We start from the raw sequence: 14857 nt of genomic DNA on the forward strand, positions 1-14857 counted from the left end.
ATAAAATAAAATAAAATAAAATAAAATAAAATAAAATAAAATAAAATAAAATAAAATAAAATAAAATAAAATAAAATAAAATAAAATAAAATAAAATAAAATAAAATAAAATAAAATAAAATAAAATAAAATAAAATAAAATAAAATAAAATAAAAAAGATTTTCAAACTATTTTAATATTCAACGACTGACCCCTAAAAGTACGAGTAAAATGCTGGTGTGCGACCAAAACAGTTATATTGAAGCACTCCTATGCCACAACTGCAGAACCTTGAGGTCTACAACAGCAAACACTAGAGCCTTTGTACAGCTTAAGGCGCTAGAGCAGATGTAACCAACTCTGAGAGCTGCTTGATCGAGACGCCATTATAGCATTTGGTAAACATATTTTTTGAGGTTATTACGATCTTTTGAAGATCATATAAATCTATAGCCTGGTAACGTTAACATAATTAAAATCATTTTTTATTACCTATAACCCTAATTAAATTATCTGTTACCCTCAAAGTCTTATTTATGTTCAAAATACAATTTCCAAATCCACATATCTATATAATTTTTGCACTTAAAACTGAATATTTTGAGGGCGCATGAAAATATTGACGATAATATACATATATATTGACAGCAAACTTGAACTCGCACTTTCATATCACGTACACAAAGAAATAAAAGCGATGGACTACTTGTTATTTTAATAATCCAATCCGTAAAAATAAAATGTCTCCTCATTTGTCACTGATGATTCATTTTAAAAAAATATATTTAGTTTACACCATAATAAACCGACTATATTACTAATTTAGAGCGTTAGCATTTATAACCGTTACACAGTAGCGCTAAAATAAGGTAAAGGTGGTATAATCGCGCTGCAAGAGCTTTTTCGAACGCTCGTGGCGCTAACCACCTCTGTACAACAGCTGGTAAGCGCCACGAAGCTGCGAAAAAGCTCTTGTACCGCGATTATACCACCTTCATCTTATTTTAGCGCTCCTGTATTACTACTATACTACGTACTATTATAATTACTATTTACGACCACTGTAGATCCAATATCGAGCTATAAGCTGGACAGTATGGGCCTATTTGACGCTACAAGAGATCTGTAGCCGCTTATAGAACCACTATACTTCTTACTAAGGAGCCTTAGGCGTTATAAAAATCCTTTAACCGGCCATTGTACAGCTTGTTATAGCGCTTGTGTGCTAGTTGGGCATGCATCAGTGTGTAGACTAGAAGTTATTTCTGTTTGCTTCATCGTGCGTCTATTGTGTTGATTGTTATAATGGTCCAGACGGATGGACGCAAGACAATACACGCCACTCTGTTAAGCAACTCGGTGACAATTCAACAGCTCTTATTACAATCACATAAAGTCCAATATAAAGGAATAATTTGTCAGCCAGCGGGATGCAAAACAAAAGCGCAAGTGATAAATGAGCAATAATCGTGACTGTACCGGTGTTATAGTTGAAAGTTGACCTCACATAATCTTCGTGTTTTATTATTTACGGACAATATTTACGGAGACGATGGAAAAACTTACACGATTTTTTGGTTGTTTCACTAGAATTAAAGTTGAATTTCCTATAATTTTCCTATAAATTTCTTATAATTATGTAACATACGATATTTATTGCTAATCTCACAATTTTTATTTTAGTACATAAGTATTAAAGCGTAAGTTATTGCATTCTTATGTCGCACATTAGAGTGGCAGGTATAAAATAACTTGTGAAAATCACAATGCACTACACCTGAGTGAATTTTCTCGTAAAGTTACGAGAGACGCCTCGCCTCTTAACAATGGGGTGTTAAAAGACTTATTTACACCGCGAAAGCTGTACGCGTCGGATGAATAGAGCGAAAAGATACAATCTTACATTTCCGTATACAATTTTATGGTTTACCGGTTTAATGTGTTGACTTTACTGTCATGCTTATTGAGTGGCTGAATAATTATAGCGTTCAGGCATGTGAGAATATGAGTTATGAAGGTAATTACAATTTAGTAAGAAATTGCGACAGTTGATCACAGTTACATAGGGTGTTGCGTGGCCGCGTCGGCGTGGTGGCGACGCTCGGTGTGACGACGTCGCCGCCCGTTGTCGTCGGCGTGTCGTGCGACCCTCGGCTCTGCCTCGTTACCTACCATGGGAACTGTTCCTAATCTCGTTTCAAACAACACTATGTTAACCTCATGACACGATGAAATGAATTTACTTTATATTTATGTTGTCGATTATATAAGAATGTAGGTGCGTTTTTGTTTCTAAAAATGGTTTTAATTAAATATAAAATGACATGCGTGGGATTTGGGCGTCTGAAATGGATAATAAAGTGGAAACGGTTGACAGCGGTTACATAGGTTTTATACTAATTGGATAATTAGCTTTTAAGAAGGACAAAATTATTTTAATTTACATAACAATGACACTGATTACAATTATGCAATAACAATGAAGTTACACACCCATCTTACTGATTGATACAAATTGCCTGCATTTCATTTTACTTTAATCCTAAAACTATTTATGTTTTAGTTCAGACTCTGCCAAAGTACATGTATGTTTGAATTTTTAGTATGTTTTTTTGTTTTTATCGTTAATTACGTGTATTAAAAATAAGCCAATCTTTGAGATAAAGAAAATACCTTACGGTGACCTGAAAGTTACCGAAAACAGGTGATAAAGAAGAACTTTGTGCTACCGAACCCTATCTCGATCCACTCAACAGTAGTGTAGTTTAGTAAGTCGTTAGTGTAATAAGGGTCCGTGGTAGGTACGATGAGAGCGTGTGCACGAAACAAGGGCCGCGTGAAGCAAGCAGACGCCTCATGGGAATGTTTCACGACTTAGCGCCCGCCTGCCTGTCGCGCGCGCTCGTGCTATAACTAAATATCCGATCCATGCGTGCACTAACTTTTGCAACCTCTTCGTTTAATTTAACCCTTTCACCGTCAACGATTGATATATATGACAGTCTATTTTCGTCTCCGTGTTGCCATGTCTCATAGTATCAATCTCTAAATAAAGTTAATGCTGTTTATCATGATATTTAAAGGCATCGCCTAAACAGAATTTGACAGAAATCTTAGCGGTAATATTTTTGAATTCATCTTCTTGGAACTTTGGGTTGTTATAATGGTGTGTTAAAACTAGTTGAAATTTAATTTAGAGTTGAAATTATTTTTCCTTTACATACATTCTATGAATTAATTGGTATACCTTGTCACTAAGGATTATAAAGATAAGAATCAAGACATTAAAGCAATAAAAAAATATTTGTTTATTATTTTCCACTTCGGCTTCGCGAAGTTGTAACAATGTGAACGGGTATGGTAACTCTCATCCTTGCGTTTATCTCGCGTAGTTATTGTGTTCCTCAATTAAACCTCCTTAGATAAATCACCGCGTTGTTTGTTCAGCTCAATGGCAACTGTTAGCCGTGAGTCATCAGACAATATGCTTGTTTCATTCATTAATTGCAGGTACTTAATCCACCAAACAGTGGGTTGCGAGGTATTACATGTAGGCACAATCATTATGGTGTCCCACGCCTAACCACTGATTTATATCTTTTACATTTGTACACTTCTGTGAAAAACATTTTATTCTAGTTACGTTGATACTCCCTAACCCAAGGCAGACATTCTTTACTAGATTTTTCACCTAAATAACTTTTATATCATTGTTATTTTGGTACATAGTAATTCATTGATGGGGACAGTACTTTTCAAGCAACTATCAAAACATTGATTAAAACTAGTTAAACACTAAGTACTGATTCGCATAAATAAAAGAAAACCAGACACAGTGATAGTACATTCTAATAATATACTTCCCAAACACGTAAAAACAGTAAGTAATTTTAGATTTTATTTATCTTTTTTGTTGCAAAAACTAAAATTCACATTATCATTTCATTTACTCGTATTAAATTCACAACTAGAAGTACGAAGTCATTGGCTATTCGACAAAAACCATTCAATAACTTTCAATATAACAGTTCAATAGTTGCATTTGTGTGTTTCTTCCTACAACTTGTACTAACGACATTACTATGAAGACTAGTGACTAGTAAGTATAATAATATAGTGTATACCATTATTATAGTTATTTACATAATGTCAAGTTACGTGCGTCTGCGTATATAATCTCCGCTACATAATACATGTGTAGCAGATGCATCTTTTTATGTCACATATTATGTCTCACGCGCCTACTTTTGTATAAGTAAAGCGATAATTACATCCTTGTAAATGAACTCCTAATGGGATTATGCAATGTTTGTATGATAGGTGTATGTAAAAAAAGGCTTTTCATTATATACTGGAAGTATATTTTTAAGATTTTTGAATTCGTATTCTTATTCGTATTTGATAGAATAGGAGATTTTCGATGAGTTGCGATGTTTTGTGAAAATTTCCAGTTACTTTCAATAATTAACGAAACTATTTACTTAAATCTAAAGCTCTCAACACCTCCACGTAATGATATAATCAGAAACAAGTGAACATTACCTTGTACAATACAATATACCGAGTCATCTAATTGATAGTTTTCCCAATAGATAGGAACGCAGAATTAATAGATACAATGTCGGCGCACATGACGTAATGCAATAAAATGTTTGACTAATGAACATACAAAACAATAGTTCGTCAAGATAGACATCGCTTATGTCTAATAAATCACGCGAATGTTTTCACTGTTATGCCATAGTCTAAGGAAAATCAGTTGCACAACGCGTTGAGTGTTCATTTAACCTATTATGATAGGCCGCATCCGAAGATTATTTAATCCAAACTGACAAGAAGTAAAAATAAGGGTCAAACTCTCTCTTAACATAAATACATATTCAGTTTTCAAAATTGTTGTAAATATTGCACGACGTCTTGGTGACGGGCAATGTCCACAATAAAGGTGAATTTCACCAAATGTACAAAGATTACATGCCAAAGTCACCATCAAATCGCACTCTACCAGCGGAAAATGATGTTAAGCGTCGATAAATCGCTGAATTGTTCCACGGTTTAATCGTAGGCTGTGATCGTGCAGTGGTCGTCAGCGGGCGGGCGGCGAGCTTTCAGATCTCCCCTCCTCGCAGGTCGGGCGGGCGGCGCGAGCGCATCCAACCGCCAGTCCCTTCGCGACGCACCTCGCGACAACATGTCCCCTGTGTGGATCTTGCTAACATTGCTCCCCATCTTGGGTAAGTCGACCGACAGCGGCATGTGATCCTCAGCCGCACCTGTTCCGACGCCCGCTGCACTCAACTGTGACTATATCGGAAGTGACCGGAATTACGTTTAGCGTGCATTTTTTTATTGTAAGGTGCCAAATAAGGTAACGCTGCATATTCGAAGAATCCAGTTTTGTGTGTTTTTCTCCTCAGTAATCGAGAATCCAGTGTTTTTATTGCTATTGAGTGAGGAAATAATGGTGTTAGTGCAGCACGGTTGCAACGCGCGTGCGCATCTCTGTGAAAGTATAACACGCAGTTTCAGTGTGTCTAATGTGCAGGACGTCCGGGCGTGTGGGAAATTGTACTACTTTTTTGTTTTTTTTTGGCAATCATAATAAATAATCACCTTTAAAATTTGTGAGTTCAAAATGCTTACTTATAAACATAAAAAGTTTATATGCAAAACTACTCACATCTGAAACTTATTTTGTAACCATAGAATAATTTTAAACTTAGGTATATCGATGTTTATGAAAATTTGTTAGTGAGATTGGTATAGACTGTTGCAAACAAAAATAATGATATCTTTAACAATTTTAAATCGAGTAATTTCAACGTACGAATACAAATTATCGAATGTGCCAAGCCCAAATTAGATTCCATAGAACTGCACATTGCGTAGCTGCACATGAGATGCGCAGGCTCCTTGCACGGCGCCGGTAGGAGCGTAGTGCACCGGCGTCATTGCGCAACCGATGCACTTTCCATTTGGTCGTCGCAGCGCCCGCGCCGCGCAACCGATCGCGCATCGCCACGATAATCGATTCCCCGGATTTGCATAAGTGATTTTCCCACGCTCCGCTCTCCGTACGAACTGGGGCGGCATGACGGCCGCCAGCGAACGGATGAGTAGCCTCAAGGTCCATGTGTTTGGGCACTTACCTCCCTGTCGTGACTGTTAACATTATTAATGAGCGAACGACGCTCTCTGACCCAAATAGGTCATCTCGTGTACAATTTTCTAGATTGTCATACATGGGGCCGAAGTCGCGGTTGGGCTTTGATGTTTACGAAATATTGTGGTTGAAGGTGTCTGTAGTTAGGTAGGTCGCATCGCAGAGACCGGCCTCCAAGTACAGTTAGGCAATTGCTAGCCTAGTCTGTGGTTAATGTAGTCATTCGTGTATGATATTTAATCCCTTCCCTTCGGCCGCGAAATATGGTTAGGCCGCTATTTTAGGGCAATATCAGATGGTGCCTAGTCTAGTCTCCAAAGTTACGATATACTTACAAATCACACGCATTTTGTTCGTTAGATTCACATCTTTGCATGTGCATAATTTTGTATAAACGTGAGTTAATATCAGGCCTACACGGGAAAATATTTTGTAATGTGAACCAATAAGTTTTTTTGCACACTGTTATTGTGTGGAAAATCAATGTATTGAATTGTAACAATCAAAGCGTGAGAAAAATAACGTTTACCTTGTGTTAATATGAATGAAAGCGAAAGTGTACCTGAATCGACATTTATTTGTTTTGGACAAAGTAGTATTTCATAATTTCATTGAGTATAATAAGGTAACGATCGATTGTATAAATCGAACATATCGGCTGACTCATCACAACACTGCGTTACGTCACTTCGTCACTGCATACATTAGAACAAATCGTTTAGTGAACCACTCACTGGTTTACAACATTATTGTGGTGTACAAAACAAATAAACGAATATAAAGGTTCCGGTATTACATGCTATTGTGACATATTTATAATCTAATAGCCGAATTCTTGACACGTAATTGCGATAATCAATTTTACGGGTATTTGTATAATCATCGTTTATTATTTTGTTAAAAATGTATCACAATAGAGTTCATAGTCATTACTTATACATGCCATCATAATATATTTGTAAGATTATTGATGATATTTATGGCAATCCTATTTTTATGTGCGTAAAGAATTTTTACTTAACTCGACTAGGTTCATTATTTAACTATTAACAGCGATTGCTAATGGTACCCATCAATCCTTTAATTTGCGAACTGACCTTTTTATTGTTAAAAAAATCTAAATTAGTTTGCGAGCGTCTTACAGTTAGACATTATTACACTTACATAAGTTAGTGAGGTGACCTTTCGCAGAGGATGCTATGGCACCTTACGGCGCGCGGCGTTGCGCAAGCGAGCCCGCGATCTTATCTCTCACCCCACTGCCCCCTCTCACGGTGTAACACATAGCACCACATATACGCCTCACGCATGGGAATGCGAATGTTTGAACTTTACCGACTATTCAAATATCTAAATTAATCCAACATATCAGACGCTAATAAGCTGTTTATTTAGGTCTTGAAATGTTACTTGAAGGTTAGACTAAGAAGTATCTAGAAACTACAGGGCTAACCGACTTTAAACATCCGACCAGTATGAATTAACATTAGTTTATCGTTGACTTATATTATTAATGTTTCATATTTCAGAGAAAAGAATATACTTAATCATTTTCTTTCTTCAACCAGCTCTACATTGGAAACATAGGAAATTGTGTAGTACAGAACTCAGAAATATCGTGTTATATATAGTTAACAAGTATAGCATTGGTTACACTCGTAACACATTTAGTTCAACATGTTGTTTCGAATTGCATATTATCCCTGCATACACTTTTCGTAACAAAGTGCTTTAGATTCGATTTACTGCCGCTTACGATCTGTTGCTGGAGTTCGATTTGATTTGGAAAATCAATATAAAGGCGATTGTATAGATCCGTGAAAAATACACAAAATTTTATGTTATCGTTAATTTAGTAGAGGTCCAGGTCAGTGCTCTCGAATAGATGTTAGTGGCAACATTCACCGGGATTAGCGTGTTCACGATACTCGTTATATGACGCAATGTACTCGTCTCATTAGAGCTACGTTTTACCAACACTCCACCTAGTTATTGCTGCACGTTTACTCTAAGTGTCGTACTTTTTGTACAATGGTCGCCTTGGACGATGAGAAATACTCTATCATTGCCATCAAACGTGGCCCAAAGTCAAAGGATTGTGAACGTGGCCATTACTTATTTATCAATGAAAAATCTGTTTAATGATAAGTTTAAGCACTTATTTTTTTGTTTATAAATCACCTATTCGCTAGTAAATTACCTGAAGTGAATTGTTACCGGTTGTAAATGTAATGAAAAGTTTCGTGGTTATTTGTCTAAAACCGCATGATGTATTAACCGCAAAACTTGGGTAATTTAAAACAAACGTGGAAATAATGGCCATTTAAATCATAATACATACATGTAAGATTACAAATGCTGACCGTATGATTTATAACATCCTTATGTAACAAATACCGGTGAAACCCATTTTTGCATTTCTCAAACATTTTCGTAGTGACGTAAAACTAAAATACTGTAATTAGAAATCAACTGTAGTTCGTGGACGCTACACTAATTACACATTCAAACGCGGTTAGGATTGCAATGAGATAAACTAAATACAAGATTCTGTAATTAAAGCGTAGACTATCTTCAGCACGAGCAATAAATCAACTTCAAAACGAATTAATTCTTACATCAAATATTTTCAGCGATTTACATAAATGTTCAGTTTTATTTCAGAGCGTGAAAGTGGTATTTAGCTGGTGAAAATGCGATTATTGACATACTATGTTTCTAGACAACTCGGTTATTTGGGAAATTCTACTTATTAATGTCGCACTGAGTGTATGGGAAATACAGTTGTTGTTTTGACATATACGTTTACACGTGTGTTTGTATACGCAGGGGGAGCAGAGCGTTTCAACTGTAAAGGTCGCATCCTGGGTGCTTACTACGCAGATGCGAAGTCAGGTTGCAAAGCGTTCCACGTGTGCGTGCGAGTGGCCGGCGGCGGTATAAGAGACTTCAGGTTCTTCTGTCCCCCCGGCACGCTGTTCCACCAAGAGGCGCAGACGTGCACGGACTGGGGCGACGACGACCCGCTCGCCTGCCCAGCTGACATCTACGACGGTCAGTTTGATCTCTACAGGATCGGATCCGGTGAGCGCTTCGCCACTAACAAAACACTCACAAATAAATAACTTGGCCCCGGTTTCAACACTTCTGGATAAGTGTCGGATACGAAGTGGAATTTTCAGTTGTCTTCGCACAGCTGTACGTCAGATAACCTATATGAGGTTATCGTCGTAGCGTACGTTATGTACGTTATCGTTAACGTTCTACAAGTAGAAAGGGTGCTGTGGCTGGAGTACTTTTTGGATTGCCACCTCTTTCATTGGAACGTCTTCCCATATTTGTGAGTGTCGCTGTTAATTAGCCTAAGCTATGTAGTTATGACATGCGCGTTTTTTAAACTGCTTAGATTAGAACAGTAGTTTATTAATTTGCTTTATATGTTTGCAGAGTTCATTAGTAAGTTAAAGTAATGTACCTCTAGGTACATAAAATTTGTGTCTTACTGCCCATTTTTGAAGATTCCCAATCTTGTACTACGTTATGAGATTGCCTAAATATCGGGCCCTAGTTAAAAAAAATGCCGTAGTATATAATAATATGTTATCGAGTAGAGCAACTATTAGTAATATGACGCATAATATAAGCTTCGGCCGTATGTGCTTGCATTAGCAGCTTTTAATATAACCACAAGTTATGGAAGGCGTCGCAAAAATAGCGCCTTTTCTCGTAACTGAATGTGCGAGCTGAAGCTTTATTACCGACCAAACTTAATGACGGTGTCAACAAATAAAAAACAATAGTTCTATTTCTGTATAACAGGATTTGACACCAAGAAGTTGTCGTCTTATGGAAATCGTGACGATGAAGCGGAGTTTGGTCTCCAGCGCGCCGAGACCGGAGACCGTCGCTTGTCACAGAACAACGTCGCTCCCAACAGACCTGACTCGGATCTACGCGCAGCACATTCTTCCGACTTTTTCAGTGGACAGCGCGACCGCGGTCGTGATGAGTCCGCCCCTACCGCGTCTCCCGCACAGCCAACACAACCCGCACCCTCCCCTCAAACGCACCCGCGTCAATCTTTCAGAAGACCCACCACTCAAAGAACCTTCCCTACCACTCAATATACTACCCCAGCCCCACCACCACCACCCCAACCTTCCAGCCGTCCTCAATATGAAGGTGGTTCAAAACGGAAACTTGTAAGAAAACGCCCTATTTACGTTTCGACTAAAGCACCTACCACCACGCCCTCTCCTAACACACCACAACAACCCAATTATCCAGAGCCACAACAATCTCAGCAAAATTACAACACCCAACAAAACTATAACCAACAACAACAAAACTTCAATCATCAACAAAACTTTAATTCTCAGCAAAATTTCAACCGCCGTCCCGCTCCTCAGAACAGACAATCGTTTAGTCCTCCCCCTAATGTACCTCCACAATACAAAGATTATAAGGACGAATACGTAGAGGTGCCTCGCGTCACTCCGAAACAAAACCGATACTTCCCGAATAGTCCATCCTCTACACCTTTCCCACAGTCGACTAATGCTCAAAGGTATAATAATAAAAAGGATAGCCTGGTAGAGTTATACAATTACGATGCACAGTCGACTCCAGGGCTTAACACACAAAACGAAAATCGACCCTTCAAAGTAAAGAACAGCTTCAGTGTAGTAGATGTTCCAAGAGATCCTGAGTTTGCACGAGCGAAAAACTTTAATAATGCAAGAGAGCCTCCTACGACTATTGACTACAGTGCCACCACGCGTAACTTGCCGACCACCACAATCGCTTATAAAAATTATAATAGCGTCTCTTACGAACCAGAAAAAAATAACTTTGTCTCTTACTCAAAACAAAACAATTTTAACAACTATCCTTCGACAACCGCCGCCCCGATTACTACAATTTACACGACAACCCGTCCCGAACCTCCTCCGAATCTAAATACTGTAGCATACAACACTAACATTGGTTTCCATGCGCAAACGAATAACTACGCCGAGAGCGACGAAGACGATGGTCAATATCACCCCCCAGAAGGCGAGGACGACGGACAGTACAAACCGGAAATATACGACCGCGAGCTACTTGCCGGAGCACATTCGCTCAACATAGCCGCCAGCGGAAACAGACTGCCAGAAGATCGTAAAAAATTCTCCAAAACACAAGCTCCTCCTAAACCCGTGGCGCAAACTGCAGCTCCGCGACCCTTCAGACCTGCCCCCACACCGACTGCCCCGCCGACTACTCGAGCACCGGAGATCATTTACACTACCACATTTCAGCCCCAGACCGTGAACACGCAGCGCACTTTCGACTACTATCAGACATACACCACAACATCCCGGCCAGCGGACTTTGTAGGAATTGGACAAACATTTGCGCCCGCCAACGACGCTCCCGCAAGACCAACGACGGTTGCGCCCAGAGTGCCAGAAACACGTCCGCCACGACCAGCGAGCCGCGCCACAGCGCCGCCCACGCAGCCACCGACCGTGCCGCCGCGACCCTCCACGCACGCACCCAAGTTCGCGAATCCTGTCAACAACAAGGAGGACAACAGCTACGACTACGCGTACTATGATTCCGACCCAGGATTCACAGAGTATGACCATATAGAAGAATTTGGAAAAACTAATAAAAAAAGATCGTAATTTTTACTGTGTAATGTTAAACCACTGCCATTAAATTAGTCGCCTCTTTAGAGCAGAAACAAAATGAAACGTAGCCTTTGTAGAATCGGACTATCTTATTGTAGCAAAGGAATACTTTCATTTTAATGTTGAGTCTAATTGCAGAATTTGTAGATTTAAGTTTGTCACCCGGAAGTATAACAGTGAAACGTATTTTCAGTTAGTCAGTTTGGACCATCGAAGTACAACTTTTGTAAATAAAACTTGACGATATTTATTACAGTATTTATTGACATGAAAGTCAAAAAGAATGCTACAAATGATACGTATGTACCTAATTAAATCTAAAGAGGCTTACCTGTAGTTACCCTAAATTATTTGTGATATTATTATTGATGTTTCTATTGGTTTAAGTCGTTTGTTACTGTGTAAGTATGTATTTACAAACAATCGATAATGAATTGAAGCAAGTTGAAGTTGTACTCGCGCTTGCCGACATTGGTGTTTCACGATATAGATTTATGTTCTATCTAGGTACAGTAGAAAGTAAGTTATGACGATAGATTGTAAAATATTTCATTGTAAATAAAGTTTTCTTAATAAACAATAGCTTGTGCAATTTGTGTCACTTCTCAAAGCACGTGAGAACCATTGAACAATTTAGACGTTTAGCCGAGCACTGCACATATGCAGACAAACAAAAGAACACTTTCAACACTACTCTGTGACGATATGTTGATAATAATCTGCATACCGATGCTAACATACCTACAGTTTGAATACACATTATTAAGTGTCAATGAAAGGCAGAAGCAGTTAAAGATTGACACCTAATTTAACGTCTTAGATAAAAAAATATTTCCTAAGTCATATAAATAGGTGAAGCAAAGTTTAAAGTTTATGGAATATTGGTTAAAAACCTTCGATTTTTATTCAACCTTAGGATATAGAGGTACATTAAATAACATTTATTACCGACAATCAAATGACAATAAACAATTTTAATGAAATAAAATTTTAGCCCTAGATTCCCCACTTCCAATTAATACAACATACATATCAGGTCGAATGTTGTCTTTCAAGCTGTCATTTTATCCAAAGGATATCCACAAGTTAGGTTTACCACAGTTATGAATCAGATGGGAGGATGATAATGACCTTTAATCAATGTTATTCATATCTATGGGACGTATCTATCTTACGTAGACACTGGCTTTAGTAAAATATATAGGTGCTGAACCTAGCACAGGGCTCCAGGAGTTAGGGCCACTTTAATTTTGTATGATCCATTTTACGCGAATACACAGTGTATTTGTAAGTATTACAATTATTATTGAGTTGACCAGTTTACTATATATTTAGGTGACTAGACTCGAGCTCAGTTGCACTTTTATGGTGATACTATAGTCCGACAACTTAATAGAGGGTCATGGCATGCACTATTTATCTAGATTATATTAAATAATTCTGGTTATTTCGTTACAAACGTTATTGTGAAACAGGCCTAAGCTGCATAAGCCTGCGGTTCACTGATGTTCTTAATTCTGGATTTTGTATACCTTCGTCAGCTGCGAACCTTGCGTTCAACTCTTTATTAAGTTGTTAAACTATAGAACGGTTACTAAAACGCGCCTGTTGCACACCTTTTAGCATTAACCTGTCATGTAATTCTTTTAATAATACTTATTTAAACGTTGTAGAGTCAATATTATGTTTTGTTCTTAATTTAACGGGTGAAAGAGTTGAGCGTAGAAGCGGATTGACTACAAATAGAGGAGAAACAGAACAGATTTGCGCATTTTTCAATAAATTAAAGCGTCACATCGTAATAAAAGAAGCGGTCAAGCGCCTGTTCGGTCTTAGAATTTACGATTTTCCTACGAAGATGTGCGTTTTTACGAAGTAGATGTTTCAATCCGTTTTATAAAGCTTGTTTTAAGTTGTTTTGTGCTTACGACACAATACAATAAACATAAATATAAATAAATAAATAAAAAAAAAAACAAATTCAATATTTGTCATTCAAACTTATGGTCAACTAGAAACAGGTTTATTTTTCACATTATGATTTATATTATCTAGTGCCATCTATTGTCGAGTAGCACAAGTGTAGAGAAAAAACCAGTTACATACTTTTGCTACGTACCATCGAAGTGTCGATTTGAAATATTACGAAAAAAAATAGTGTTACATTTGTATAGCTTATACATTATATTGTTACAAATTATATTTGATTACTACAACCAATAGTACAGATATATACATTATGCGGGTATAAACGATTAAAAAGTTGCAGGCTACTGCATAACAGATGTCGCCGTAAATATATTTTTTTAGTAAGTAGGCACCTGTACTAATATTATAAAGCAGAAGAGTTTGTTTGTTTGTTTGTTTGAACGCGCAAATCTCAGGAACTACTGATCCGATTTAAAAATTTTCAGTGTTAGATAGTCCATTTATCGAGGAAGGCTATAGGCTAATATATCATCACGCTACGACCAATAGGAGCAGAGTAGCAATAAAAAATGTTACAAAAACGGGGAACATTTTGACCCATTCTCTCTTATGTGACGCAAGCGAAGTTGCGCGGGTCAGCTAGTTAAAAATATTTATATAGTGTTTGGTGCTGCACGCTTACTCTTATGTTTTTTTCCGAAAACGAGTAAATATCAATTTGTGGAAATCAAATTGTGAAACCAAAAATGCCTGTAAAGTCGGGAAAGTAGTAATGTTCCCTTGATTTTCTCTGTCGTGTGTTACCAAACTTCAAGACTTTGTGTATCAAAGAGATGACCATTTGGCCGCGAGTTTCTTGCTAGCTCTTCTCATAAGTCTCTACTCTCTTTTCGAGCTAGTGGCGGATTTGGAAACTGGGATAATTGATCTGATTTGATTTTAATATATCAAGAATTTCGTGCTAATATTTTTTTGGTTGTCGAAAGCTAAATTACTAAAATTACATATTATGCTAAAAAAAACATAGGTACCATTTGCTCAAAGGTCGTAATCATAGGAAAGCCTTAATATTTATGTTTCTTTTTATTTGAAAGTGTTTAATTACGATTG

At 37.6% G+C, this 14857-nt stretch overlaps 1 protein-coding gene across 2 annotated transcripts; it reads left to right on the forward strand.

The window, feature by feature from the left end:
- Window positions 1-5062: 5062 nt before the first annotated feature.
- On the forward strand, window positions 5063-12410 carry LOC142973052 (uncharacterized). 2 transcript variants are annotated; one of them, XM_076114594.1, is made up of 3 exons: window positions 5063-5214; window positions 8973-9227; window positions 9963-12410. In XM_076114594.1, the coding sequence occupies exons 1-3, from the start codon at window positions 5172-5174 to the stop codon at window positions 11810-11812; spliced, it is 2148 nt and encodes a 715-aa protein (XP_075970709.1). In that variant the 5' UTR covers window positions 5063-5171; the 3' UTR covers window positions 11813-12410. The 2 variants fall into 2 exon arrangements, with proteins under 2 accessions (XP_075970709.1, XP_075970710.1); XM_076114595.1 differs by having other exon boundaries at window positions 8973-9197.
- The last annotated feature ends 2447 nt before the right edge of the window (window positions 12411-14857 follow it).

The sequence above is a fragment of the Anticarsia gemmatalis genome, chromosome 5, assembly GCF_050436995.1.
Source record: "Anticarsia gemmatalis isolate Benzon Research Colony breed Stoneville strain chromosome 5, ilAntGemm2 primary, whole genome shotgun sequence".
NCBI classification, from domain to species: Eukaryota; Metazoa; Arthropoda; class Insecta; order Lepidoptera; family Erebidae; genus Anticarsia; species Anticarsia gemmatalis.

Coding starts and splice junctions, on each gene's coding strand:
- LOC142973052 (XM_076114594.1), top strand. CDS start 5,172: ATGTCCCCTGTGTGGATCTTGCTAACATTGCTCCCCATCTTGG. Junction 5,215..8,972: donor AACATTGCTCCCCATCTTGG/GTAAGTCGACCG, acceptor TTGTATACGCAG/GGGGAGCAGAGCGTTTCAAC. Junction 9,228..9,962: donor TCTCTACAGGATCGGATCCG/GTGAGCGCTTCG, acceptor TCTGTATAACAG/GATTTGACACCAAGAAGTTG.